The sequence below is a fragment of the Rosa rugosa genome, chromosome 5 (assembly GCF_958449725.1).
Source record: "Rosa rugosa chromosome 5, drRosRugo1.1, whole genome shotgun sequence".
Lineage (NCBI taxonomy): Eukaryota > Viridiplantae > Streptophyta > Magnoliopsida > Rosales > Rosaceae > Rosa > Rosa rugosa.
In genome coordinates this window covers 49,339,483-49,366,853 of record NC_084824.1, presented here as the reverse complement: position 1 = coordinate 49,366,853, position 27,371 = coordinate 49,339,483, and the positions used below count along the sequence as shown (strand labels likewise).

At 36.4% G+C, this 27,371-nt stretch overlaps 5 protein-coding genes across 13 annotated transcripts; 2 read left to right on the top strand and 3 right to left on the bottom strand.

The window, feature by feature from the left end:
* The first annotated feature begins 4,482 nt into the window (after positions 1 to 4,482).
* LOC133709731 (glycolipid transfer protein 1) lies at positions 4,483 to 7,045 on the top strand. 5 transcript variants are annotated; one of them, XM_062135576.1, is made up of 8 exons: positions 4,483 to 4,626; positions 4,733 to 4,770; positions 4,883 to 5,000; positions 5,189 to 5,244; positions 5,390 to 5,520; positions 5,625 to 5,760; positions 6,241 to 6,372; positions 6,751 to 7,045. In XM_062135576.1, the coding sequence occupies exons 3-8, from the start codon at positions 4,883 to 4,885 to the stop codon at positions 6,784 to 6,786; spliced, it is 609 nt and encodes a 202-aa protein (XP_061991560.1). In that variant the 5' UTR covers positions 4,483 to 4,626; positions 4,733 to 4,770; the 3' UTR covers positions 6,787 to 7,045. The 5 variants fall into 5 exon arrangements, with proteins under 5 accessions (XP_061991560.1, XP_061991555.1, XP_061991559.1 ...); XM_062135571.1 differs by having other exon boundaries at positions 4,855 to 5,000; XM_062135575.1 differs by having other exon boundaries at positions 4,733 to 4,774; positions 4,855 to 5,000.
* A 135-nt stretch (positions 7,046 to 7,180) lies between these two features.
* Positions 7,181 to 10,014, top strand: LOC133709730 (CRIB domain-containing protein RIC6). Of its 2 annotated transcripts, none has more exons than XM_062135569.1 (5): positions 7,181 to 8,092; positions 8,320 to 8,467; positions 8,790 to 8,890; positions 9,010 to 9,076; positions 9,306 to 10,014. In XM_062135569.1, exons 2-5 carry the CDS (start codon positions 8,410 to 8,412, stop codon positions 9,743 to 9,745), a joined length of 666 nt encoding a protein of 221 aa, XP_061991553.1. In that variant the 5' UTR covers positions 7,181 to 8,092; positions 8,320 to 8,409; the 3' UTR covers positions 9,746 to 10,014. The 2 variants fall into 2 exon arrangements, with proteins under 2 accessions (XP_061991553.1, XP_061991554.1); XM_062135570.1 differs by having other exon boundaries at positions 8,315 to 8,467.
* Positions 10,015 to 10,100: 86 nt separating this feature from the next.
* LOC133709728 (polyubiquitin 11-like) lies at positions 10,101 to 11,594 on the bottom strand. The gene is made up of 2 exons (XM_062135568.1): positions 11,343 to 11,594; positions 10,101 to 11,153 (listed from the first exon to the last, which is right to left on the bottom strand). Exons 1-2 carry the CDS (start codon positions 11,424 to 11,426, stop codon positions 10,248 to 10,250), a joined length of 990 nt encoding a protein of 329 aa, XP_061991552.1. The 5' UTR covers positions 11,427 to 11,594; the 3' UTR covers positions 10,101 to 10,247.
* A 1,933-nt stretch (positions 11,595 to 13,527) lies between these two features.
* Positions 13,528 to 16,903, bottom strand: LOC133709741 (polyubiquitin 11-like). 2 transcript variants are annotated; one of them, XM_062135584.1, is made up of 2 exons: positions 16,762 to 16,903; positions 13,528 to 14,502 (listed from the first exon to the last, which is right to left on the bottom strand). In XM_062135584.1, the coding sequence occupies exons 1-2, from the start codon at positions 16,849 to 16,851 to the stop codon at positions 13,600 to 13,602; spliced, it is 993 nt and encodes a 330-aa protein (XP_061991568.1). In that variant the 5' UTR covers positions 16,852 to 16,903; the 3' UTR covers positions 13,528 to 13,599. The 2 variants fall into 2 exon arrangements, with proteins under 2 accessions (XP_061991568.1, XP_061991569.1); XM_062135585.1 differs by lacking the exon at positions 13,528 to 14,502 and adding an exon at positions 14,780 to 15,795.
* A 1,626-nt stretch (positions 16,904 to 18,529) lies between these two features.
* Positions 18,530 to 26,411, bottom strand: LOC133708054 (uncharacterized). Of its 3 annotated transcripts, none has more exons than XM_062133501.1 (8): positions 21,516 to 24,166; positions 21,329 to 21,383; positions 20,968 to 21,032; positions 20,080 to 20,473; positions 19,733 to 19,963; positions 19,559 to 19,651; positions 19,357 to 19,461; positions 18,530 to 19,266 (listed from the first exon to the last, which is right to left on the bottom strand). In XM_062133501.1, the coding sequence occupies exons 4-8, from the start codon at positions 20,470 to 20,472 to the stop codon at positions 18,739 to 18,741; spliced, it is 1,350 nt and encodes a 449-aa protein (XP_061989485.1). In that variant the 5' UTR covers position 20,473; positions 20,968 to 21,032; positions 21,329 to 21,383; positions 21,516 to 24,166; the 3' UTR covers positions 18,530 to 18,738. The 3 variants fall into 3 exon arrangements, 2 of the variants coding, with proteins under 2 accessions (XP_061989485.1, XP_061989484.1); XM_062133500.1 differs by having other exon boundaries at positions 20,997 to 21,032; positions 21,516 to 24,165; XR_009845541.1 differs by lacking the exons at positions 18,530 to 19,266; positions 19,357 to 19,461; positions 19,559 to 19,651; positions 19,733 to 19,963; positions 20,080 to 20,473 and having other exon boundaries at positions 20,996 to 21,032; positions 21,516 to 26,411.
* Between the last annotated feature and the right edge of the window lie 960 nt (positions 26,412 to 27,371).

Genomic DNA, 27,371 nt, shown 5'->3' with positions numbered 1-27,371 from the left:
TATAGTTATTTAGCAACTCCAACAGTTTCCCCATACTTTGATTTTTCTCTATTTTAGGGAAAAATAAGCCTCTTTTGTGCCAACAAATTCCCTATAACTATCCCCATTTTAGGGATAGTGAGGAAAGAGAAAATCAAATTCCCTAAATTTACAACAATCTCTAAAATTTTAAGGAAGAATTATGGAGATTTTAGAGATTGCTGTAAAATAGAGAATTTGTTGGAGTTGGAGAAGAAAAATAGACTAAAGTTTTAACTTTTGCTTCCCTATAATAAAAAAATTATAGAAAAACTGTTGGAGTTGCTACGAATAACTTTTATTAATTGAGGATTGATCTGTTTCTTACAATTCTTATTGAGATCTTTGTTATGTTTAAAGATCATATATATGATTGTTCCTTAACACACACAACAAGACGAGTTACTAAAATAACCTCATGTTTGACTGCTAATCATATATACCAAATTTAAAAGGGTGATTCTTGTTGGACCTCCAAATTTGCTATTTGGACCTCTCATACTTAGTACACCTCTAATTTACTTTTTAGAATACTTGAAAAGCTAAGTAGACCTCCTTATTTTTACCATAACGCCCTTGAACATGACATACAACAATCTATTACTCTACTTTTTATCTCCATCTTCAACCACGAAAAGAAGAATGAATCAAAATCACATTATATTGCTCCCTTATGAGTAAGTCTCTCATCCATGAAAATTAATCAGAGTGTTGGTTCTCGATCTTAATATGTTGTTGGAATCTCTTTGAATTTGTTAAAAGAAAGATTTCAAGGGTTTTGGGTTGGAAGATCGAGTAATAGGTATATCATAATATTCAATTAATTTAGTTTAAGAAAATTCCAAATCAGATTGTTTTGAATTTATTTTTGTATTAAATGATAGGTCATGTATAGAAATTATTATTTTTGCTTAATTGTTTTAGGTAATTGTAAAACTATATAGGCAATATAAGGAAATTTAAAAAAAAAAATTAATTGAATGTTATATTTGGTTGGAGGAGGTAAGAAGAGTATTTATTTATTTTTTTTCATTTTTCTCTCATTGTCCTTATTTGTCTTTTCATATAACTTGACAAACTCTATTAATAATTGAAAAAAAGTTGGAGGTCCAAATATCAAATTTGGAGGTCCAACTAGAATCACCCAATTTAAAACTGAAAAACATATAGCAAAAATTCTAAAGGGAAAAAAATACAAACAGTACCCAACCTAAGGCCCATTCCGAATTTATATACCTAAGTTTCCTAAACTATCACAATGGTACCCCAAATACCTCGCCCGACCCAACATATGTACCTGCCATCCATGACGGCGTTAACTCGTATGCCACGTGGCGTATTTTGATGGGTATTTGTGTCATTTACTTACCCAGCCCTGAATCTTTAGTCCCTTTTCTCTCTTCCTCTCTCTATCTCTGCCTGTCTCTCTGTCTTTGCTTCCCCCACCCCCCTTTCCTCCCATTTGTTGTATATAGTGGGTGATAGATAAGAAAACTTATATGAGTGTGTTCCTCTTGAAAAGAGGAAGAGAAAGGTGTAAAAAGGTAGGCTGAAAGAGGCCGAAGACAGCAGCGATGTCATCAGAAAAGAAGAAGGCAGTTGTGCAGATGTTTTTTTTTTTTTTTTTTTCCTGGGCTCAATATCTGGTTTTCCCAATTCTTCTCCTTGTTTCTTCTTAGTTGGTGCAAAGAATTTGGATTAATCTTTTGGAATTTGGATTAGATGTTTGTGGAATTTGGAATTTGGATCACATGGATTGGTAGTTTTTGTAGCTTCAATGAATCCCAACAAAAAAAGTCAAATTCAATGAATCCCTGTTCAGGCTCATAAGTTTTTATTAATCTAGTCTTTGACCACCAAAATTTGTTCCTTTCTTCTTATGCCTAGTTGATCAATTAATCAAGATAAAATTTTCAATAGAATTATGAATGGATGGGGATACCTCTCTTTTTCTTTTGAGGTTGTAAAGAGATTTTGATGATGAGGGTGGTGGTGGCTGTGGTTATGACTGAGAGGAAGGCTTTTGGTTTCAGAAGGGATAGAGAAGATGAAGAGAAATGGATTTCTTTTGGCAAAGAAAGAGAAAATGGATTAGAAAGCCAAAAACAATGACTTTATTTTTCTGGCCGTAGGATTTTAGAGTGAGTGGAAATGAAGGGCTTATATTCCGTTACAAGTAAATACTTAGTTTTTATTTTTTATTAGTGTTTTTCTTTATTATTAGTTAAGGTTAAGCACGGAAGGACCAAATTATCCCTGAAATTATGCCACCTAGCATAACAATAAACACCGTTACAGACGGCGTGTATGGATGCTGATAACCTGGGTACCAATATGATAGTTTTGAAAAGTTGGGTATAGAAATTCGGAGTGGGCCTTAGGTTGTGTACTGTTTGTATTTTTTTTTTCCAATTCTGAAACTAATGAGCACATAACTTATGACTTCGTCCTGTATTAAAAAATAAAAAAATAAAAAAACAAAAACTTATGACTTCGTGCAACGGTTCTACAAGGTAATAGAGACGAATGGCAATGCATTCAGATCTAGATCCGACAACATCATTTTTACAGCTTTAGGAATGAAATCCAAACTATTAGCAAAAAAAAAAGTGGTCCTTGACCCAAAGCACCAAAATTGGCCAAACTTATCCCACCTACTCCAGCAACAGATTTTTATTCCCACTAACCCAATTTAAATTGAAATGACAATTCTGCCTTCAATTTAATTAATATATTACATCATGCCACTACTCTCATCCACACACACACACACACTCTCTCTCTCTCTCTCTCTCTCTCTCTCTCTCTCTCTCTCTCTCTCTCTCTCTCTCTCTCTCTCTCTCTCTCTCTCTCTCTCTATGCCATGGTGGCTCCGGAATCAGAGAAAGAAGCCCACCACCGCCGGACCTTCACTGCGCCCAGACCTCGTCGGACCTTCACTGCATCCAAACCCCGCCGGACTGTCACTGCGCCCTACCTCGATTGGATTAGAACTCGATTCCAGATCTCCAGTCGGTCTAAGCGCCTCCTGCATCTAGTTTTGCTGTTTCGAAACTCATCGACCGGAAGCACGGCGACCGGATCTTCCAGCCGGAACTCGAACTCTCCTCCAGAAAACTCCGGACTCGACCTTCCGGTTGATTCTTCGCCGGAGACGAGGACGTAGCTCTTGGAAGACAGGAGACAAGGACTCGAACCCGGTGATTTGGTCCAGTTTCTGACGTGGGTGCCCAAATCAGTTTTTTTTTTCTTTTTCTTTTTTTGGTAAAACTAGTGCAGAATATTTATTTATTTTTGTTAAAATGGGGCAGAAGGCCCAAAAAGAAAGAAAAAGTTTTATTAGGGAGCAATAGACGTCTATTGGAGGGCAATAGACATTTATTGAGGGACAATAGACATTTTGAATTGATGTAATGTCCTCTTTTTTTCTTCAATTAAAGTTTTATTTATCTAATTTTAGGAATATTAGTTCTCATTTCGGTATCGAAACGTTTATTGGGGGGCAATAGACGTCTATTGGGGGCAATAGACGTCTATTGGGGACAATAAACTTTTCCGGTGACCTATGAGATCTCCGACAACCTCTTTGGGAACCTCCGACGAGGTTTTTAGGAAAGTCCGGTCGGCGGCGACGGCATGTGACCGGAATCCGGCAAAGTTGGCAGGAATTCGGTTGCCGGTGATCGGAATCCGGCGACTGGTAACCGTAATACGACGACCGGTGACGGGGTTTCGACGAAGTCTCCTATGGTTTCTCTCTCTTCCATTTTCTCTTTTTCTCTAAGTAACACATGGGTGAGGGTAAAATGGTATTAAAAAAAAAACTTTATGGGGTATTAGGGAAGATTTCCTTAGAGTATTTTGGGTAAGGCAGAATTAAAAAAACTTAATGGTGTAACTGTGTAAGTGGGAAAAAAAATCTCTAAAAATTGAGTAAATTGACAAAAACACTAAAAAAAAAAAAAAAAAAACTCAATAGCAGCTTCAAACACCAACAGCTAGTGAACCACATAGATGAACCTAAGGCAACGCAACCTAGGTTGGTCAAAACGTGTTTTCAAAAGAAAAAAACGCGACTCGCTACTAATAGCTCAACTGAACTCGATCATCTCTTAAATTCAAATCGAATATTAAATCACCGGTCTATCTCTCTAGGCTCTGAATTTCTTTTAATTCCTTATATTCTCGGGCTTCTGCATGAGATTCTCTCTTTCGTTTGCTTTACTCTGATTCCATATTTCAAAAGCAGTTGAAGAGGTAAAATTTATGGAGTAGCTCAGTTCCACACTTCCACTGCTGAACTTTTGGAGACCTTTCACAGTAAAAAACGAACAACACAACGACTCGATTGACCAAAATGACCGTAAAAAAGAGATAATAAAAAAATCTTAACCGCCACGAACCGTGTTGGCGGGGTTAATTATCCCCCTTATCCAATCAAAACGACAGCGAAAAACACGTCGTGAATCCCACAATCTGCGGTTACCGATCTTCAACGACACAGTCGTAAACAGTCAAAACTCCCTTTCTCTTCTTCACCACCACCACCATCATCAAACTTTGAGAATCCGATTCTCGGAAAACGCGCCCACCCCAATTTCGCAAAAGGTCTCTCATTTCCCGAATATCGAATCGAACCCACATTTTTGTTCTTCCAAATCTCTAATCTTTTTTTCCTCACACACCTCTTATTGACTTTGATTCATATTTACAGTTTCCTGCTTTCTATACTCAGATCCAAAACAACTGCATGTATGTATGCTCCGATCCCTCTCTGTTTCTTTGTAATTGAAGTTAACATGTTCATCTTGATTCTTGATTCTTGATTCTTTGAAGTGATTCTTGATTCTTTGAATCGAAAAAGATGGAGGGGACTGTGTTTGCTCCTGCTCTGGAAGGAATGAAGAGTGTGAAATCAGCAGAAGGGGAAATGCAGACCAAGCCTTTCTTGGAAGTCTGCAAGCAGATTTTACCTGTTATAGGTTCTTTTTTACTGCCTCTTTCCTGTTGCCTGCAATCTATGTGGATATATATATATATAGTTATATACATGATTTGTAAGCATAATGCTGAGTAATCATAGGAATTTGTGATCTAGGGGAGTTGTTTCGTAATGGGTTTTGATCCATTTGGTTGGTTAGTTAAATTTTCTGTTTATTCCTGATGGCAGAGAAGTTTGGAGCTGCTATGACTCTTGTTAAATCGGATGTTGGTGGTAATATAACGGTAAGATGTTCTTTGACATGTAAAGTTTCCCACTCTGCTTTAGTAATTTTGGTCTGTCAAGGATCTGTGTTTTTTTGTTGTGTGACGTGGATGTTTGAATGCTCTATGTGTTCTAACTCTTTTAAGATTTTGGCTTTGGTTGTAGAGATTGGAGACTAAATATTCTTCCAATCCTTCGGAATTCGACCTATTGTACAGTTTGGTACGGGTTGAGGTTGAAGCCAAGACAGCAAAAGCATCATCCAGCTGCACCAATGGTCTGCTATGGTTGACAAGGTGAATGATATAACCCATTAGCTTGTCCTGTTTCTACTTTTATACCCACTTTCTTGAAATCTTATCCCTTGTCAATATGGTGTATTTACTTACTTTATTTTCAGAGCAATGGACTTCTTGTTGGAGTTGTTTCGGAACTTACTGGAACATCAAGATTGGACAATGTCTCAGGCTTGTTCAGATTCCTATGGCAAGACCCTGAAACAATGGCATGGATGGCTTGCTAGTTCAAGTTTCAGTGTAATGCTTTGATTCCCCTTCAATTATATGATGCGCAGCAATTTTTCATACCGGCCTCTGAATGTCATGGGCTTCAGTGGAATAGAGCCTGAATTCTAAGTTGCATGCTTCCTCTTTAAATTCTGAACTGCCTAATGTATGAATGCTGTCAATTATTTGGCTCTTTATGCATTCTTATGTGTTCTTGCTCTTACTTCAACTATTCAATTATCTATATGCTTATTTCTTCTTTTCAAGAATTTAGGCATGTAGAAAGTACAGCACTCATCTGAAAGCTAAAGCTCTTAATATTTTACAAAAACTGAAAGCTCTCTGTCCCCTTGTTAGATAAAAATCCTTCCCTTTAAGTAGTTTTACTGATGAGCTATAGTGGAAATACTACGAGCAAGCTATCTTCCACTTATCTTATTTCTGACTCATTGTTACTTGTATTCTGTGGTGTAAATTCAGTAGTTCTCACCTTTTGCTAATGATTGATAGATTGCCATGAAGCTTGCTCCTGACAGGAAGAAGTTCATGGATGTGATAAGTGGCAATGGTGATATCATGGATGATATAGAGAAATTTTGCACTACCTTTGCGCCCCTGCTTCAAGAGAATCACAAGTTTTTGGTAAGATGTTTGATTCTGCTGCAAAACTTAGTGATTTAATAATTATGTGACTGAAGGTTGTTAAGGAATAAAAATTAAAGAATTTCTAGGCCATTAAATAACTACATGAGATAGCGTTTGGAAGCCTTGATGCTCAGTTTTGCAGTTTCCCCTTAGCTATTGCATTCGACACTCTATTCTGTTAAAAACTACAGCAAGTGATTGTAAGAGTAATGAAAATCGATAGGGTGGGGACATAGCATCCTTTGGGTAAAAAGCCAGTTTCATAACTTGCATATTTGTGGTTCTTTTGTTACGAAAAACTATATCAAGTGATTGACTATTGTAAATTGTTGATTCTTGATATATGCTCACAAGCATTACTCTTTTGACACACAGGCTAGTGTTGGCCTGGATGATTTGAAGGCTTCATAATTTCAAAGGTCATCAGTAGAGGCTCATGCATTCAGTTCCCTTGCCTTTGGTTCCTGCTTGGATCATGACCTTGTGGCCTAGCCAAAACTGTCCCAACTTCAAACATGAAAAATAATGTGCGACTTTTTCCTACACTTAATACGTGTATTTGGTTAATGTTTAATATTAAATGTCCTCTTTATAATTGGCTATATCTCTTTTTTGAACATTTTATACTTGGTAATCACAGAGCCGTCAATTGTTATTTGGTTTTATATGCTGTCTTGTGTGTCCCTTTTTGTGATGATGATTGGTTTTCAAGAGCACACTCTTATTTGCCGATGACCCTTCTGATTTCTTTAATACTTCTCAGGATTAAGAATAGAAATGTGAAATCAATGTAAAATTTGGAGAAATTTTGCCATGGTTGTTGTGTATGGTAGTTCTATTTACATGGTCAGTTGCTTTTTGTTAGCTTAATACGCCGGATGAGGTTCAGGTTCAAATTGCTCCTTCTCAAAGTCAGGTTAATTGCACAGGCTTTCAAAAATAGAAAAAACAATTGCAGTGAGACACACAGACTCCCTGAGGTTTTACAGCCATTATCGTGGAACCTCTTTGGTTAGAAAGCCATCCATAACTTCCTATGTACACTCATCAACTTGATTGGAAATTAAAAGAAGTTTGCAGTCGTAATGTATAGAATTTTTTTATCGAGGCCTAAATGGTTCAATAACATTTCTCTCCACAATGACGGATAAGTTCCCGTGTCTAAACCTCTTAAAATAAATAACTATACAACCCATTACACTGTAACAATCTTTTTATCTGAATTTAGATAATTAGTATAAAGGAGGCGGATGTGGTCATGACTCATGTGACAACTGCCACACAATTGTTTTCCCCAACCGTTTTTGGCGCGCAATCACTGAAAAACCGTTAAACCCAAATTTAGCCTGATGTCTTGGCCATTTCTAGATCTCTCTCTCTACTTTCCCACCCGAAAATCTGGTGAGCTACAGGTTTTGATTGAGTGGCCACCGGAAACGAGCACTTCGTCTCCACAGCCCGGCCACCCAACAAAACCTATGCTCTCATTTCCTAAATTCATATGATTTTTTAGGATTTCCCAAAACACCAACCCACAACAACTGCAGATCTGCATTCCTAATTGCTTACATCGTATGACATGGGATGAGTCGATCGCAGTTGGATAATATGGGTCAGCTTGGGGTCACATATCATGGTGTGTGTTTGACATTGGAATTCGGAGTGATGATTATATCATGCTGATGCGCCTTTATCTGATCAACCTTTCCTTCTGAAGGTATGAATTTGTCAATTAGGGGAAACTTGCATAGAGAAAAAGGAGCTGGTTATATATAATATGGTGGTGTATATAGCAACTGCATATTCTTTGGGCAAAGGAGTGTCCAAATTGTTATGCTAGTATCTATTCTTTTCTCATTTCTTTGGTTTTCATGATCAGGTTCTTTTTTTTTTAAATTTTTATAATGTATTATCGTGCTTAACTTGTTTGCATTTGAAGTTCAGAGGCATCATCTCAACGCTCGCGCACACCAGCAAATTTTCCCAGCTGAAGTAGGTTTCTCTGCATGTACTAAGTCAAGCACTTGAGCCAAAATGGCCACAAAGGTGAAGGGTCTGTTGAAAGGCCTGAGGTACATTACACAGATATTCGGTACGTCAATTTCCATTGATTTTTGCAACTTTTAACATTGGAAATAATTACTTTTGCAAGTTTTCAAGGTCTTCTGTTGGGCATTAATTCAAGTTTGGTTTCTCTTCATATATTTCATGATTTGATATATACACGGGTATCCAGCTGATCTTTCATGCATGTTTGGTTTTCGTCTGGGTCATTTTAGCTTACACTTCCAATTGTTGGCAGGAAAGGGATGGAAAATATTGCAGGGATTTCATTTCAGTTAACCTCTTCAATGATATATTAGTAATTCCTTTAGAAAAAAGCAAAGCAATTGACCAAGTTTGAACTTTTGCAGAGGAAAAGGATCAAGAAATACAAATTGGCTTTCCCACAGATGTAAAGCATGTTGCACATATTGGATGGGATGGTCCATCTGCAAATAGTACTCCCACCTGGGTACTCACCAACCCTTTTCTCTATCTTGTTACGAATTCATGCACTTCCTTACACCAAGAACAGTATAGATTATCCTTATTTTCAAGCACCTTACTTATATTGATGACATTTAAATGCAGATGAGCGAGTTCAAATCTCCTCAAGAATCTGCAGGGCAACTTGCTGTTAAAGAATTGTCCGCAAAAGGTTTGCGTTAACTAGTTCTTCTCTAACTTATAATAACATAGCCTTCATATTTACTAAGATGTTGGACTGCTTGTACCCATTTTCTGTTGTCATAATCTTAATATAGTACTTGATGCATCACCTGATGTTGTTGTAATGTTGCTTCGATTAGACAATCATAGACCCCAAGAGCTTAAGCAGTTAGAGAATAAGCCAACAATGTACATTAAGTTTACGGATCCTTTTGCAGATATAAATAAAACAGGACTTTCTATTGCCCAATCAATGGCACACCTGAACGAAATTCCAAAGTCTACATGTTCCCCATCCAAGAAGAGCTCTGATGGAAAAAGCAAAAAGAGTTCTAGGCGCCATTGCTCAGCGGAAGCCAGTGGAGTGGAGTCCCCAGCACGAGAAGGTAGTAGCCGGAATTCAAGAAGAAGCCGCAACTCTAATAATAGTCTTGGCTCCGAGTCCCCCTCACATGACCCACCTGGGCTCCCAAAACTCCGGAAGAAAAAGGGTTCCACTGATGGAGGATCAACAAAATCATCAAGAAAGCCACGATCTAAAGGCCAGAATTCATTAACTGATATGTCACTTGAAGGTTCTGAGAATGGTAGTCCAATGCACACGGCTTTTGCACGAGAGAAGGGTTCTGAGGTAATTCCAGCAGGAATTCATATTTAACCAAATGAAGAAATGGAGGTCTTAACATCAGATCCCTCTTAACTGATGAAGGTCTGACTTGACTTGTACTGGTTTCCTTCATTCTGTTATTTTTCAATTTTTCCTTTTCACATTGATAGCTGTGATTTGCAAAGCTCCAAATGAGATTTGATTAATTGTTATCCAGTTTGTACATTAAAAAAGAAAATGATGAGTTGCAATTGTAATTTACAGCAGCCTTGTTTTGGATCACTCTGTCACTCAATCAAAGTATCTTTGTTATACCATCAGTTTACAAGCCAAAACCTGTTCCAATCTTACATATCACCTCTTCTCTAGCCAAAAGATTCTAGTCTGGTCCAAAACATAAATCAAATCTTAAAATAGAGGAACTCAATTGCAAAAGTAAATCTATTGTGTTTTGCACAGAGACTTTGTTCTATACAGAAATTTACAACCAGTGCTACATCTTTATCAAACTCAAAAGAGCAGGAATTCATCATAATTTGTAGTGGAATTTGTTTCACCAAGCCATAACCATGTGGAGAGTCGACTGTTTCTGAATGTTGTAACTTGCAAGAGAGCATTTATCTTCAAGGCGTTTTCCAGAAAATACGATACTCTGACGAATTGTTGGCACTCTAACCTTACAAAATATCTTCTCCTTCACCTCTCTTACAGTATTTGATCGTGTCACATCAAGTGTAATGGTTTTTCCACTCCATGTCTTGACAAATATCTGAATCCAAGAAGGCTTCACCTCTAGAGTGGAATTTTCTTCAATGTTGTAGAAAGCCAAGGTCTTGAAATCTTGCAGCTCATTTCCTTCATAAACCATGCTACAATCAACAACAGAACATCCTATAAAGCTCTCAACAATCTGCTTGACATCACGGACAGTGTACAAGACCTTAACTTCAAATTCCACAATCTTTCCACTTGGTGTTTTCACAAAAACTGACATCACATCTCTTGGATTAAAAATCATATGAAGGGTTGACTCTGTTCGAATGTTAAGCGAGGCCAATGTCCTATAATCCTGAAGTAGTTTGCCACTGTAAACCAAAGTGTACTGATTTGATTGGATTCCCTCCTTCAAATGAATCATGGATTTGATGTCATTGATGATATTGTACTCTTTTGCTTCAAATACACAGCTCTTCTGGTTTGATGGGATTTTGACGTATATTTTCATTCTCACTGAATTCTGGTGAAGTTTTTGGCAACTGGGTTCCTGCTGAATTCCTTGACTAACTGGTATTTGGTCTTCTTCAAGTCCATTATGATTAAAACTATCCATAAGAGGCTCCTGGAACTTTCCTGAATTGCTTTTCTTGCTGTGGAATACTATGGCTTTTAATTTTTCAACTGTGACAAATTTCTTGAACTTCAAAGATACCTTTTTCATGATCTTCCACAGTAAATTTCTCTACCACAAACAAAAAAACAATCCTCTACATGATGAGTACAGAAAGTCATGTCATTAAAGAACATGAAAATGATTAAAGAAAACGTAAGAAACCAGAAAATGATCATGGAATGAGTTTGAATGGATCATAGAATGACTGATTTTCAAAGCCAAGAGTCAAAATATCTGATATATGTAAAAGGAACTAACCTGTTCTTGAGATGAACCAGAGAAACTTGATGGGAGTATTCGGTATCTTCGCTTTGAGGGTCTACGGTGTCTCAGTGTTTCCATTATAAATTTTCAACACCTTAATGATGGCTTAGATTGCCAGGTCTTGCAAAGATTAAGTTTCTTATGAAACTCAAAAGATCGAAACTGTATAAGAAATAGCTCTCTTTAGACGACCAAAATATGCTATAGAAAACTCAACAAGAAGAACACAACAACCGTGGAAGAATAAAATTATACAAAACTCATTATCAATATTCAATATTCTTCTTGCTTTGACCTCCATTATGTTCCTATTTCTTTGTTGACTTTGCTATTACTCATACCACAGCATTGGTTGGAAGAATGAAATGTTAGTTAGCAACTCACTCTTGATGCTTTAATTTAGTATTAAATTTTCAGTTAATGGGATTCTGATCATTTTAGGTGACTATAATATATAGTATAGTATTGTTTATAGACATTTTATTGGATGAGTACTTATCCCTTGAATAATTGGTCCTGTATAATAATGTCAACTCTTTGACTGATTGCAAATAATATAACACGAGGTTCAATTGAATAAGATAAAGAAGCTGCAAGATTTAACATATCTAGTATATTTTTGGTAGTTAGACAAAATTGACAAAAAATCATAAATTTAAATCAGCACGAATTAATCACAGGAATAGAGTGGCTAATGCCCTATACCATTTGGTAGTGGAATTTAGTGCTTCTTTATAACTTATAAGTGGAAGGTTCTAAATTTGACTCACGGATTCATACGTTTTTATTGTAATTGCAATGATAGAGTGCTGGCCTGCTGGGTGGAAATCTTTAGCATAGGATGCTGCTTATATGTCCTGTACTAGCTAGAACTTTACTTGATAGTCCACAGTAGGGGATTTCAGTTTCAAAAGATATATGATTTTAGGCCTCCATGTTACAATGGATCAGATGTAACATGGCATGCAAAAAATGCTTTTCATAGCTCAAAACTAATGAGAACATAATTAAGAGAATTTTAATTTGCATAATAGAGCAACTCTACCAACAACATTGTTCATTCAAGTTATGAAGCAGCTATTTTTCTTTTCATTATCTGAAATAATCCTACTTGTGATTCATCATTTCTATTCCATTACCTGAAAATGTAGATGCCAAAATATGGTTGATGCTGCTAATCTGCAAAAGATAGTTCACCACGCGATTCTTTAGAAGTACTGCCCTTTGAGTTAGTCTTCAGAACATAGTATCCCTTGGTAAGGGTTTCTCAAGCTTGGTAGTTTTGCTGGACATAGAAGTTGACGGGTAGAGAACCAAGACAAGGGTGGAGTCTTTCTGTATGTTATAGCTTGCCAGATCCCGGCCTTTATCAAGCCGTTTCCCAGCAAACAAAAGTGAAGAAAACTCAATAGGCTTTGTGGACATATTAAGCTTGTGGAAAACCTTGACCTTCACTTCTTCAACAGTATCACACTGCTTCACATTAATAGTTACAGATTTCCCACCAGAAACTTTAACGATGTTCTCCCATGCTGAACATTGTATTACAATTTTAGGAGCTATGGCAGCAAATCCTGAGAGGCCTGGTTCAAAATATGAATAATGCTCTACTAATATTCAGAAGCCTCTGATATTTGGGAGGCCTGGGCACCAGCACCACCAGGGGCCTGCCCTGCCTGTGGCTGAAGTTGATATTTGAGTTCAATATTTCATGTAACATGTTGCTAATTGATTGGCTACATCTTTGCATGTAGGTAGGTTCTAGGTAATGTTAGCTTTCTGAGCCTCCGGAAATGGAGGCAATTTCAGGTTGTATATGTAAAACCAACATGAACATGTATACAATTTAGTAGATTGAAAGTGCTACGACCTTACTATTGGATTTCTGCATACAACTAGAAGTATAGAACATGAATTTGTGGTCCACAATTACGTCAAACACAAGTAACTACGATCTCCAGAGTTCTTCAAGGAATGCTTTAGTTTTACTTTATCAATAATGAGCACCATTCTATTTCTTATGCTCTTATTTGATTCATATGAACATTTGGAGAAGAAACAAGTTCTAATATTGCATAGCACCCCCAAAAAAGGCAACAAAATAAGCATTCTATGGAATACTATAGGAGCCTATGAGAACGTAAATTGTCTTGGAGAAAGGTCCAGATGTAACATGGCATATTGCAAAGCTTACCAATATTGCAAAGAGTTTCCATAGTTCAAAACAGATGAGAACACATTGAAGAAAATTTTAATCCCTTACAATAACAGATGATGAGAGAACCAAACGAAGTTTGCTGCCCCTTCGGATGTTGTAGCTTGCCAGATCCCGAACTTCATCAAGCTGTTCCCCGCGAAACACAAGCTTATAGAAATCAAAAGGCATCATCGACACATTAAGCTTGCGAAAAATCTTGCTCTTCAGTTCTTTGACACTATCACTCTGCTTCACATCAACAGTAATAATTTTGCCATCACAAACTTTAACAAATATCTGCAATGAGCGAGGTGAGACCTCTAATACTGATTCATCCTCGATGTCATAAAAAGCCAATGTCTTCAGATCCTCAAGCTCATTTCCGGAATAGATCAGATTGTGATCACTGACTGAGCAACCTGTGTAGCTCTCAACTATAGTTTTGACATCTCTAACAGTAAACAAGGGTTTAACCTTGAACTTAAAAGTCTCTCCTGAAGGTGCTTTCACTGATATTGAAAGAATATATTTAGGAGCAGAAACCATGTAAAGAGTCGACTCATTCTTCATACGTAGTGAGGCCAGTGTCATGTCCTCCTCAAGGAACTTTCCATCATAGACGAGTGTGAATTGGTCGGGTTGAATCTTCTCCTTAGCCTGAATCATTGCTTTTACTTTTTGGATGGTATCTTCTGCTTTTCCCTCAATCTCAATGGTACTAGATGGTAGTTTGACAAATAATTTCATTCCCACAATGTTCTTGAAAACAAGATCAACAGCGCATTCAAGAAATCCACAGTCGACTACCCTTTGGAAGTCCATGAGAGGCTGACCAGCCAAGAAGAACTCCAGATGATTCTCAGGAAATCCGTATTTGTTACGTAACATTGTCTTGATATCTTTTATGGTTGCAGAGCTCTTGAGCTTAAAGACTGTTCCTATAATGTTCAAGGATATCTGCAACAAGAGATATCCTTTTCACATTGATAGCTGTGATTTGCAAAGCTTCAAATGAGATTTGATTAATTGTTATCTAGTTTGTACATTAGAAAAGAAAATGATGAGTTGCAATTGTAATTTACAACAGCCTTGTTTTGGATCACTCTGTCACTCACTCAAAGAAACCTTGTTATACCATCAGTTTACAAGCCAAAACCTGTTCCAATCTTACATATCACCTCTTCTCTAGCCAAAAGATTCTAGTCTGGTCCAACACATAAATCAGATCTTAAAATAGAGGAACTCAATTGCAAAAGTAAATCTATTGTGTTTTGCACACAGACTTTGTTCTATACAGAAATTTACAACAAGTGCTACATCTTTATCAAACCCAAAAGAGCAGGAATTCATCATAATTTGTAGAGGAATTTGTTTCACCAAGCCTTATACCATGTAGAGAGTCGACTGTTTCTGAATGTTGTAACTTGCAAGAGAGCATTTATCTTCAAGGCGTTTTCCAGAAAATACGATACTCTGACGAATAACTGGCACTCTAACCTTACAAAATATCTTCTCCTTCACTTCTCTTACAGTATTTGATTGTGTCACATTAAGTGTAATGGTTTTTCCACTCCATGTCTTGACAAATATCTGAATCCAAGAAGGCTTCACCTCTAGAGTGGAATTTTCTTCAATGTTGTAGAAAGCCAAGGTCTTGAAATCTTGCAGCTCATTTCCTTCATAAACCATACTATAATCAACAAGAGACCATCCTATAAAGCTCTCAACAATCTGCTTGACATCGCTGACAGTGTACAAGACCTTAACTTCAAATTCCACAATCTTCCCACCTGGTGTTTTCACAAAAACTGACATCACATCTCTTGGATTAAAAATAATATGAAGAGTTGACTCATTCTTCATACGAAGTGAGGCCAGTGTCATGTCCTCCTCAAGGAACTTTCCATCATAGACGAGTGTGTATTGGTCGGGTTGAATCTTCTCCTTAGCCTGAATCATTGCTTTCACTTTTTGGATGGTATCTTCTGCTTTTCCCTCAATCTCAATGGTACTAGATGGTAGTTTGACAAATAATTTCATTCCCACAATATTCTTGAAAACAAGATCAACAGCGCACTCAAGAAATCCACAGTCAACTACCCTTTGGAAGTCCAAGAGAGGCTGACCAGCCAAGAAGAACTCCAGATGATTCTCAGGAAATCCGTACTTGTTACATAACATTGTCTTGAGATCTTTTATGGTTGCAGAGCTCTTGAGCTTAAAGACTGTTCCTATAATGTTCAAGGACATCTGCAACACGAGAAAACCTTGTGTAAACTGAAAACCATGTTAATTCAACCAATTATACTCATGGAAGTAATTTGTTAATAGAAAAAACACACAAATAGGGTTTGGGTATTCACACTCCACTTGGATCACTACACCCCATAATTGATTATTTACTATGTATTTCTGTTTTGCCCTCTCCTCTTCTCTCTACACCCATGATTGATTGAGAAAGGTGTCTTTGGGATAGGTGACGAAGGGAAGCAATGGTGTGGTGAAGATTGTTGGATGGATGCAGAGGCCTAGGCGGTGTAAGGTCAGATGATACAAAAAGAAATGTGTAAACTGGGATATCAGGTGTTGAAGATGATGGAGGTCCAGGTTGTTTGAAAATGATTCGTTAGCATTCTGGTTTCATTTTGAAGCACAAACCAGAAAGTTTTCTAAATTACTCAGTAGAGTCATTTCCAACTTGACATACAACATAAACACACATAATAATACTAGGTGCACACAGATCAGTTAGCCCCCTGGACCAAAAAAAAAAAAAAAAAACATTCATCCGAAACATGACAAGGTAACCTTACAGAGTGGCCTAATATATTTGAACCAGTTTCAAACTCAAACTGCTTAAAGGCAAGATAAGCCTAGTGAAGGTTTGACCTGCCAAAGCTTCTTGGCGTGTACAGAGGGAGTTGTCTTTCTCCATCTTACCATTTGACATTGACCATGTTTTACATTCAGAAAAAACAAAAAACTGTCCATGCTTCACACTCAAAGAAATGAATATATACTTCTGTAGGAAAGTAATGGATCATCAAACGATTACAATTTACAGTATGCAGATCTTGGTCAATTTCTACCCTGAATGTGTTTTGCTCACCAATCACTGATATGAAATACTAAAACAAAGAGAAAATCAAATATGATAAAATAGAATACGACCAAACACCAAAAAAAAAAAAAGATCAGAAATTGGAAAATATGTACCTCTTCATCTTGGGTGGAACTCGACTGGAATTTTCGAGCAGCGGAAAATCGTGGTGCAATCCGACTACCGCTAGTGCTGCTGCCCTTCATAGCTGTTAAACCCTAACCCCCTCAATTCTTTTTTTTCTTTTTCCGGCTAATAGTTAAACCAGGTGAGAACTATAAATATATAGATTTGTAATCAGGGTAGAATTTAAAATGGGTCTGCGGGCCCTCACTGTTTTTAAGGTTATTAGCAACCACAAATTCATAATGTTTTGATAAATTGCTTTTTCGGACTCAACCAGCTTTTTATTTTTATTTTATATATATATTCTAGACAAGAGTGAAACTCCCCATCTCATCCTAATTTCAGTGAGATTTGAATTCATGACCTCCATAATATTAGTTAGGCTAGCTAACCAATAGGTCACGGCTCACCGACACGTACTCTACCAGTTTGTATTAGCGTTTTTTATATATAATGAAATTTGCACTTTGGAAATATGAGTCCTTCATTTTGTTTGAAGACTCTAATTGGCTCTTAAAGAATGTTAGTCAACATTTTTGAGCAACTTCTTATTCTCGGGATATAGACATTTTGTCATTCATCGTATTTCCTTTTCCTTTTTATTGATCGATGATGAGCATCAGGAGCTATAGTTTGAGCTCCCATTTTCAAACCGAAAAAGAATTAATATGAAGATGAATATATACCGTATTTGCTAATTGGAAAAGGCTAGAAAACCTTGGCCCTATGGGTAAAGGCAAATATTCCATGCTTAAAGACAGAAAGGGTAGACCTTCTCAAGGAAGGTAACGAAATGCCTTCACAAGGAAGGGAGAGTAGAAGAAAGTGAAGAGACACACAACATGGAATAATAGTGGGATTTGTACGAAAAGCAAGACTATGAATGAGCTCTAACTTTAGAAGCTGAATAGACTATGATGATATATCACTGAGATCTTTCTTCACCTGTTCATGCATTTTTTCAAAAGAACTGTACCGAAAAGATGACAAAGTGGAAGACTCGCTTTCTCTCGTATATACTACTAGTTCGATGTAATGGTAGATCTGTAAATCTATATAGTTCGATGTAAGTAGAATTTGTCTCTCTCTCTTAATTCTACCATGCATTATTGGTTTCATATATAAATTGTAAAGTAGTTCGACTCGTAAATGGAATTTGTCTCTTTACCTTAATTTTACGGTGTATATTGATTTCATGTATAAATTGTAGAGTAATTCGACTCGTAATTCTACCGTATATTATTCACTACTAGCAAAAGGCTCATAGAATACAGATTTTTTTCTGTATCTTTTGCTTCAAATGATACAAATAAGGGTATCTAAAACTCATTGGGTACGGTGCAGCCACGGAATGAAAAATGGTATTCTCTATTGCAGGTTCCACTAACCAAAAGCCACGCTTAAGACTTCAGTATCTCCCATTTTTCTTTTCTTTTTTACTGCATAAATTTTTATTTTCTTTCTCTCTCCTCATTTTCTTTTATTTTCTATTTTCATATTTACCAAAATACATAAATACTTTTATACGTATACAAAATATGTTATACTTTATTTAATATTTATATTTTTTGTATAATATTAATTTATAGATAATTACGGATAATTATCCATGTGTATTAAGAAATGGGTACACTACGACATCGGTATCGTTTAAATTTTATATTTAAAAAAGTATTATGAAAATCATTAATTTTAATATAAATAAATTCTATCCAAATAATTCTAATTTTCACGGAATTTAAAAAATAATATTAACAATGAGGCATAAACATTAATATTCTAAAAAATATATATTTATAATAAAATCTACAAAGTTTAAACTTTAAACCAACAAAAGACAAGAGTTAAAATTAGTCCGAAATCTCAAATGACTAGAAAATGGAAATACTAATACGAAAATCTTTATTGTAATATCAAACTAATTTCGATAGAGTTGAACGAGCGACCACAATCTTCAAGCAATGTCTTCAATCCGTCTGCATATCAGAACATTCAAATGGCAATGTGGGGCGGTAAACATCATCATTTGGGGAAAAAATCACATTTGACGGCCTTTGAGAAATGGTCTGAGCAAATTGAGACATTGTTTGCTCCATATCTTCTTGTGAATCCACCGATATTCCACACTGTTTAAACAACTCTCCCATTTTTTGGACCGCCATGCCTACACACCTTACTTCAAACATTTCTTCCATTTTTTTTGTTTGTTCGGCCATTTTCCTTTGTAATTCATCCATCAGACGTGCTTCCCTCTCTTGTGCCTCTTTGGTTTGTGCTTCTAATCGCTCTCGCAAGAGTTGCACTTCCTTTGAAACACCTCGCTCTTCCACATGAATTCCAGGAACTTCATCCCAAGTGACCCCAGCTCCAAGACCCCTTACTCGGTTTCCCTTCTCCTTACCAAGAACCTCAGCATACATCTCTTCACGGATTTCTGGAGCAGTGATGTCAACATTCATGCTTAGCCTCTTTTGTTCGGCTTCTTCAAAATCCGCCTACAAAATGTAAATATTATATTATAAATTCAAGAATCACACTAGTCTCGTATTTGTTAAATAAACATTAATATTTCATATAGCGCTTACAATTGCTTTTGCACTTGCTGCATCAATTGGCTCTTGAGTTCCTGCCTTTCGGTGTGTTAATTTGAACAACTCCCATCTATCTGGCTCTTTACCATGTAGAAGTTCCTGTGCAATTCAAAGGTGGTACTTATTATATAAAGATAACACATCAAAATTTGTAGTCAATAAAATGGAAAATGAGTAAAAGTATAGGCTAACTTACATATTCATGAGCCACACTAGCATAGGTTCGTGTCCCTGTTGACTGATTCATTCTCTTTTGAGACCGGTTCCTCTTGTTGATGGTCACCATCCTCTGTGTGATCCATAAATGAAAATCATTAATTAGGAATAAAGCAATTAAATAAGGTAATAAGAAAAGCAATATTTTCATTACCTGATGCTTCTTCTTGTCGTTGTTTGCAACAAACACTTTCCATTGGTCCTCATCAACACGATCATCATCAGGTTTGCGAAACCTAAGGGGACTATTCTTGAATGGTTTATACCATTTCTGGCTCAACTCAGACTTCCAATGCTTCCAGCGTTCATTCAACTTACTCCTGACCTTTTCCCTGATTTTACTTTCCAAACAAGCAACTCGTGGGTGTGTCAAGTCAAGAGTTTCCTACAAAAATTGTTAACAATAATTTCTCAAACATCATGACAATATAAGGAGAACTAAAACATAATAATGCACATGCGAGCAATGGAATGAGAAAATTTGAAACATTTTATATTTACCTTTACGCGATTCCAAGCCCTTTCATAGTTGTCACTTTTGTTGAACTTGCGAAAATCAGGTTCGCTAATTGGAAATAATGAACAATCTTTTGCTAAAATGCCCAAATATCTGGAAAATCTTGCTACCTTTTTCCGCGGACCCTTAGGAAGCCCAAAGCGGTTCCACAACAATTTTTCTGGTCCCTCCAATGCCCAATTTTTTTGGTTTGGGCCTCTTTGTCTCTTTGTTATCGTAGGGGTCTCTGATAAACCATTGTCATTGTTGGGAGACATTGCTTGCTGTTGAAACATACCGCCGATATCTTGTGTCTCACTATCGTCATACCCAATATTTTCGTCGTCATACCCAGTGTTTTCTTCGTGGTCACCTCCACTATCAATAAAGTAACTCATCCTGACATTTAATCTTGCATTAGAATAAATATCAAGGAATGAACTGAAAAGACGAGAGAATAAATTGATTAAGAACACTATAACTCCTATCAAGAACAGAACCCCAAATCATCAAATCTGAGAGTGATGGGACAACGAGAGTAATGGGGACGCATAACCTTGCTATTTATGTCATAGCAGAAACATATACCATGAAAATAGTAATATAGTTAAGTTGCAAGACGTTAAAGAATTGAACAAATCAGAATCGAACCATAAATTACTTCTAGCTAGAACAAAGCATATTGCTTTGGCACTAATTCATTCGAATTTAGATATTATCAGAGTACATAAACTACTAAACCATAAACCGAACAATTTGATATGCTGAAATCAAGCATACTATTTAATCATAAGTTACTGACTTTTCCCCCTCAAACACGCAAATTAACTCCTTATACTGTACAACTTATTTGTATTAAAAGATGCTTTCAAATCTCTGGCATGAAAAAATACCTTTACAAAGATCAAAGCAAGGTTCATACCTGCTAAGTAGGTGATTTTGTCTTTTAATTCGATGCCTGCAAAGACAACAGAATAAATTGCTTAAGAACACTATAGCTCCTACCAAGATTTCCAAGTCTAAAAATGGAATTGAAAATCTCAGTACAAGAACATAACCCCAAAAAATAGTCTCAAACAACATAGAAAACTATCTCATACAAAACAAGCACATGCATTTTCATGAAAACCCGTAAATGCTAAGAATAGCAAGAAGAAAAAACCAAGCAAGAACAACCCACATGTAGAGGACCCAAAGACGTTATTCCCAAGCACGATAAGACCAAAATTGGCACTTGGAAGTAAAAAATACTACCTAAAAGCACATGAACCCGCTTCCTAAAAACCCAGCCGTGTCGATTCCGCAAACCCTGCAAAACAAACAAAGATTGATCATAAGCGATTAAGCGCAAGACATACCCAAAATCAGTCAAAAAAGGAAGACAAGTGCACGAGAGGGAACATGAACAAATTCGGGTTTAAGAGAAGAGCAGTAGCCAAACCTCTACTTCCCGCTGCTTCCTTGGTCAGTGAAGAGAAGAACGCCCTTTTAATCTAATCGATTAGCGAGGTTTGAGGGATTGGGGCTCTTATCAGGCGCCAATCGTCCCGCCTAAATTCCTTGTATTCCCACTCTCCTTCGTGTTCTTGTTTTTTCTTTTTTTTCATTTTGGGCGTACAAGCGGGAAATAGAAGAAACAGAAGTTGATAAGGACTACTCCAGTTCACATGCTGATCGATACTATGGATAATTCAATCTGGAATTAATATGATTATATATATAAAGTCATTGGATGATTAAATAAAATAGAATTTTTATTCTAAAGCCACCGTAAAGAGTTTTTTTTTTTAATTGAGAATAAAATTTATTGGATAGAATCATAGTATAGGATGACAATTAACAAACTAATATAAGCAAAAAACTAGGGCACCGTAAGAAATTAGGCCACCGTAAGAAATTAAACAAAATATTATAACCAAAAGAAAATAAACAAAATATTAATGTGTGGTTCAGCTAATACAAGCAAAAAGAAAAACAAAAAATTTATGAATATAAAATAAAACAATGATTTCGAATTTATTCGATCACCCCATCCACTAAAACACCATCAACATCTGTTCTTGTTATTCCGTCATCGTTATTAACCAAATTTTGGGCGTCATACGGCTCGGGTTCTATGTCTGTGCCCATATCAAACAAATCTCTGGGTCGGGTTCGAATCACCGTGTGCCAAGCCGGTTGAGTTGGGTCTTGAATATAGAAAAATTGCACGGCTTGTGAAGCAAGAATGAGAGTGTCTGGCTTAGGAAGTAGATGATCAAAGTTTACCAAAATGAAGCCATATTCATCCATTTTAACAGCTCTATTGCGGACTCTATTATCTGCCCAATCACAATCAAATAATAAGACTTTTCGACCATGGTGGTAGTCTAGCTCAATAATGTCTGTCAGTACACCATAGTAGTCTTTTACACCGTCCCTTGGTCTGTGATCTCCTGCTCTAGCATAGCTACTGACCTCAGCTTTAACAAAAACACCACAGTTTTGAGTCTTTGATTTTGCGTCAATAGATTTGACAAAAAAGCGAAAACCATTCATGATGTACTTGTTAAATCGCCTTGCATCTTTACTTGGTCCTATAGCTAAAGCTCGAATGTCTGGATCGACATCTTCTTTTCGTTGTACTTTTTCCTCTATCTGTACCATTGACATATGATGGTTTATATGTCAGACATGAAATAAGTGATAAAAAGAGATATATTAATTGGACAAAATCCTACCAAGTCTTGAAAATATTTCCAAAATGACTCGTTCGCTTGTTTTTCGGCCTCCATCAAAGATGTACGTCTATGCCTAGTTCGTTGAGTCTTTGCTACATGATCCCTAACAATTTCAAACATACGTCGTCGATTAGTGATATATGAAAGAAATTTATTAGTGACATCATCACAAGAATGAAAAAATGACTTACTGTAGATGTTGCTTGATCTGAGGGCAATTGATTAACACGTGTGTGTGCAGACGTATCCATTCAGCATCAGGGAGTCTAAACTCATGTCCAGATTCTATTGACCGTCCCCTTTTAAAAAATAATGGTAACCCTACATGAGGAACAATATCCGGGTCATCAGCATTACGACCAATCCTCGTTCTCTTTGACTCGACCCCATCTGACAAATACATAGTACAAAATGATAGACATTCCTCAATTATGTAACCCTCTGCAATGCTTCCCTCAGGCTGACTCCGATTGCGTACATATTTTTTTAAGTCATGTAGGTACCTGGCTCAAAAAATTTCCATTGATAATATCAACATGAGTCGTGGTTAACTATACCATATAATGAATATAACTTTAAAGATAGTCTAACAAAAATCTTCAAAAATATAATTAATGATGTAATCATGAAATGATTTTCTTTGATTAACAAGCACAGACAATATTAATGGTGTACGTAGTCATTGTTTAATTATTTTATATATAAATTAGTTATATAAAAGGAGAAGGAGTTTTTCCCTGTATAAGATTAGGAGTCATTGTTTAATTCCTTTTCCTCTTATGTAACTACTTGTACAAACGAATGAAGACAAGATTAGGAGTCATTGTTTAATTCCTTTTCCTCTTATATAACTACTTGTACAAACGAATGATTGTACAATCATGTAAGTAGACAACAACGACAATAATTATTAAACAAAAAAAAATCGACAATAATAATAGATAAACGTTTAATTAATTAATTTAAATAAAATATCAGACATACCTTTCAATTGGGTACATCCATCGAAATTGTACAGGCCCTGCAATTGCTGCTTCATCTGCCAAGTGTATCAGAAGGTGTACCATGATGTCAAAAAAAGATGGTGGCATTAACATCTCTAATTTGCAAAGTGTTTCAGCAATCCGATTGGACAAATCACGAAAATGGTCTACTGTACCAACTTTAGTGCATAATTGCCTGAAAAATGCACTGAGCTCCAATAACACCTTAGCTATGTCTGGTTGTAGAGCATGACGAATAGCCACTGGAAGTAGATATTGCATGATTATGTGACAATCATGACTTTTAAGACCAACTAATTTTCTTTCAGCGATTCTTACACATCTACGAATATTTGATGAAAATCCATCAGAAACCCGAACCGATTCAAATATTTTGCATATTAATGTCTTCTCATCATTGGATAAGGTGTATTTCGCTGGAGGCAACCATGTTCGGCCACCACGTGGCTGAGGATGTAGTGAATGCTTAATACCTATTAGAACCATGTCAAGGCGGGCCTTTAAGCTGTCTTTGTTTTTCCCATCAATTCCTAATAAAGTCCCAATGACACTATCTGTAACATTCTTCTCAACATGCATGACATCTAAATTATGACGCAGTAATAAGTTCTTCCAATAAGGCAGCTGAAAGAAAACACTTTGCTTCCTCCACGGCCCTGTGTACTCTGTGTTATCATTATTTTGAACTCGTTTTCTTTTACGAGTGGACCCGTTTTCCTTTCCCTTTCCAAGTTGGAATGTCAATGTATTAGTTGCCTCCAAGCAATCTAACCCAGTCATTGGTTTGGGTGGTCTACGATATTCAGTTGATCCATTGAAGTTACTGCGCCATGTACGAAAAATATGGTCATTCGGAAGCCACTTTCGATGCCCCATGTAGATTTCTTTCTTTCCATGATGCAACGTCAAATAATCAGTCTCCTCACCACAAGTCGAGCAAGCTTTTGACCCCTTTGTGCTATATCCAGACAACATGGCATATGCAGGAAAATCATTTATAGTCCACAATAATGCAGCCCTCATCTGAAAAATCTCTTTCTTATATGCGTCATATGTAGGAATTCCTTCTGTCCATAACTCTTTCAATTCGTCTACCAACGGTTGCAGGTACACATCTATGTCAACTCCAGGACTTTTAGGGCCTGGTATAAGCAGAGATAACATCATGTACGGTCTTTTCATGCATAACCAAGGAGGAAGATTGTAAACAGTAACTATAACAGGCCAGGTACTATGGGACAAGCTCATCATACCAAAAGGGTTGAATCCATCACTGGCTAGACCCAAACGAACATTTCGACCCTCTGAGCCAAAATCATAGTCAATTTTGTCTAATTCTGCCCAAGCAAGAGAATCAGCTGGATGGCGGAGGACCCCATCTCGTGGTCTCTTTTCGGAATGCCAAACCATAAATTCTGAGGTGTGGCGAGACATATACAGCCTTTGAAGTCTTGGCCCTAATGGAAAGTAACGCAGAATCTTAGCAGCTGTCTTCTTACTGGATGTCGCGTCAGCAGATGTGTCCTTTTTATACCTACTAGTTCCACACACATGACAAACTGTGTCTGAAGCATGATCTTTTCGATATAACATACAATCATTAGGACATGCATCGATCTTTTGGTATGTCAGCCCGAGATCTTTAATAAATTTTTTTTGTCAAATAAAACGAAGCAGGAAGAGTTTCCCCCGGAGGCAAATAGGCTTTTAACAATTCAAGCAACTTTGTGAACGACACATCACTCCAACTATGCAATGCTTTTAACTGATACAACTTTATCAAGAAATCAAACATCTTCTTCCCTGCACCCGGGTATAATTCAGTATCAGCATCATCTATAAGCCGGTAGAATCTTTCTACATCGGGGCTAGGGCCATGGGGCATGGATGGACCTTCAGTAGGCCCTGGTGCTTCCCAATTATCTTCTTCTTCATACACGCCAAATATATCATGCAACATATCTTGCACATCAAAATTTGCCTGAGATGATGACGGTCCTGATGGATTAAAATCTGGTTGAGGTTCTGAAGATCCTGGCAAATTAGGATCAACTGCAACTGGTAAGCGTTCACCGTGCTCGGTCCAAGGATTGTTCACATATTTCGGATCCATGCCATCCATAAAGAGATGCTCTTCAACAACTGCAGGAGATTTGTAGTAGGTATTATGACATTTACTACATGGGCACTTGATTTGACCCTTAAAAGAAGCATGTTGTAAGGCATGATTGATGAATGCACGCAACCCAGTATTGTATTCGTCACTGTTTTTATCTGAAAATATCCATTCCTTGTCCATACTGTTCAACAAAAAAATTAAGTATCAGGGGATATATATATATATAGAATAGTAAAAACTTGAAGACGATCGATACTAGAAAAAATACCTGCTGATGGGAGTTCTTCTTTTCAACTCAATTGTATTCTGAATAGTGAAAATACTTCTTTTTAGTTGCTTAAATATTAGTTCTGCAAATAGAAGAATGATAAAAGAACTCCTTAACACGTTGGATATTGAAATCCTTTTCATACGTAAATAGAAATCATATTCGATACTGTTTTATGTGTTAATCAACATCAACTACGGTTTCCGTGTTTAATTCTTATTAATTCTTATCAACATCAACATCAACTACGGTTTCATATTGGATATGTTTAATTCTTATATATGGAACATATATAAATGTAAATTTATTGTCTTAAAACGGCACAAAAAGTCAACTTGATTTTGCTATGCCTTCATACATAAATCCATGGCTAATGAACTATGAATACGGATACTAGTGTGCAAAAAATGGTAGTGCATTGAGTACCTATATATATGTGTAGTTAATTTCCAAGTATGTGTATTAAATTAATAATAGGAAAAGCTTTAATAAAATTTTAAATAGAAAATATTATTGTTGGCGTATTTCCAATACTGCTGCAAACAAGGAATGATTAGCTTGTAAATTTGGATAAATTAATTATTAATAGGAAAAGCTCTAATAAATAGAAAAAATGTTAAAAAATAATATATTTTGGCGTATTTCCAATACTGTTGCAAACAAGGGATGATTAATTTGTAAATTTGAATAAATTAAATGTAAAAGAGTGGTTTGTTAACATTACTTCACACCCTTAACCGTATGTATATAAAATGTTTATCTGAATATTAAATAATAATACATTAATTTAGCTCTTTATTTAGCAATGAATACGGATATTTGTGTTTATCCAAATTTGTATTTTTTGTAAAGCATTTTGTCGATTATGCTTTTTTATTTTGTCACAGTTATCAGTACTCATAAAACAAATAATACCACAAATACAAAAGGGTGTCATTTGCTATATCAAATGACACGGCTAACAAAGTGTATCCAAAAGGGGGGTGGCTAGTAGCCATATTTCTAGTAGTGATTGTAGGCATAAGAGGTAGATAATTTGTCTCTCTCTCTTAATTCTACCATGCATTATTGGTTTCATATATAAATTGTAAAGTAGTTCGACTCGTAAATGGAATTTGTCTCTTTACCTTAATTTGACGGTGTATATTGATTTCATGTATAAATTGTAGAGTAATTCGACTCGTAA

Excerpts from the sequence above, each read along its gene's own strand:
- LOC133709731 (XM_062135576.1), top strand. The coding sequence starts at position 4,883 with ATGGAGGGGACTGTGTTTGCTCCTGCTCTGGAAGGAATGAAGAGTGTG. Across the intron at positions 5,761-6,240 it reads TTGCTAGTTCAAGTTTCAGT|ATTGCCATGAAGCTTGCTCC; the intron begins GTAATGCTTTGA and ends AATGATTGATAG. Across the intron at positions 6,373-6,750 it reads AAGAGAATCACAAGTTTTTG|GCTAGTGTTGGCCTGGATGA; the intron begins GTAAGATGTTTG and ends TTTGACACACAG.
- LOC133709730 (XM_062135569.1), top strand. The coding sequence starts at position 8,410 with ATGGCCACAAAGGTGAAGGGTCTGTTGAAAGGCCTGAGGTACATTACA. Across the intron at positions 8,468-8,789 it reads GTACATTACACAGATATTCG|AGGAAAAGGATCAAGAAATA; the intron begins GTACGTCAATTT and ends GAACTTTTGCAG. Across the intron at positions 8,891-9,009 it reads CAAATAGTACTCCCACCTGG|ATGAGCGAGTTCAAATCTCC; the intron begins GTACTCACCAAC and ends ATTTAAATGCAG.
- LOC133709728 (XM_062135568.1), bottom strand. The coding sequence starts at position 11,426 with ATGGAAACACTGAGACACCGTAGACCCTCAAAGCGAAGATACCGAATA. Across the intron at positions 11,154-11,342 it reads CTGGTTCATCTCAAGAACAG|AGAAATTTACTGTGGAAGAT; the intron begins GTTAGTTCCTTT and ends TGTTTGTGGTAG.
- LOC133709741 (XM_062135584.1), bottom strand. The coding sequence starts at position 16,851 with ATGAAGGGCAGCAGCACTAGCGGTAGTCGGATTGCACCACGATTTTCC. Across the intron at positions 14,503-16,761 it reads GTTCCACCCAAGATGAAGAG|ATATCCTTGAACATTATAGG; the intron begins GTACATATTTTC and ends CTCTTGTTGCAG.
- LOC133708054 (XM_062133501.1), bottom strand. The coding sequence starts at position 20,472 with ATGAGTTACTTTATTGATAGTGGAGGTGACCACGAAGAAAACACTGGG. Across the intron at positions 19,964-20,079 it reads GGGCTTGGAATCGCGTAAAG|GAAACTCTTGACTTGACACA; the intron begins GTAAATATAAAA and ends CAATTTTTGTAG. Across the intron at positions 19,652-19,732 it reads ACGACAAGAAGAAGCATCAG|AGGATGGTGACCATCAACAA; the intron begins GTAATGAAAATA and ends TGGATCACACAG.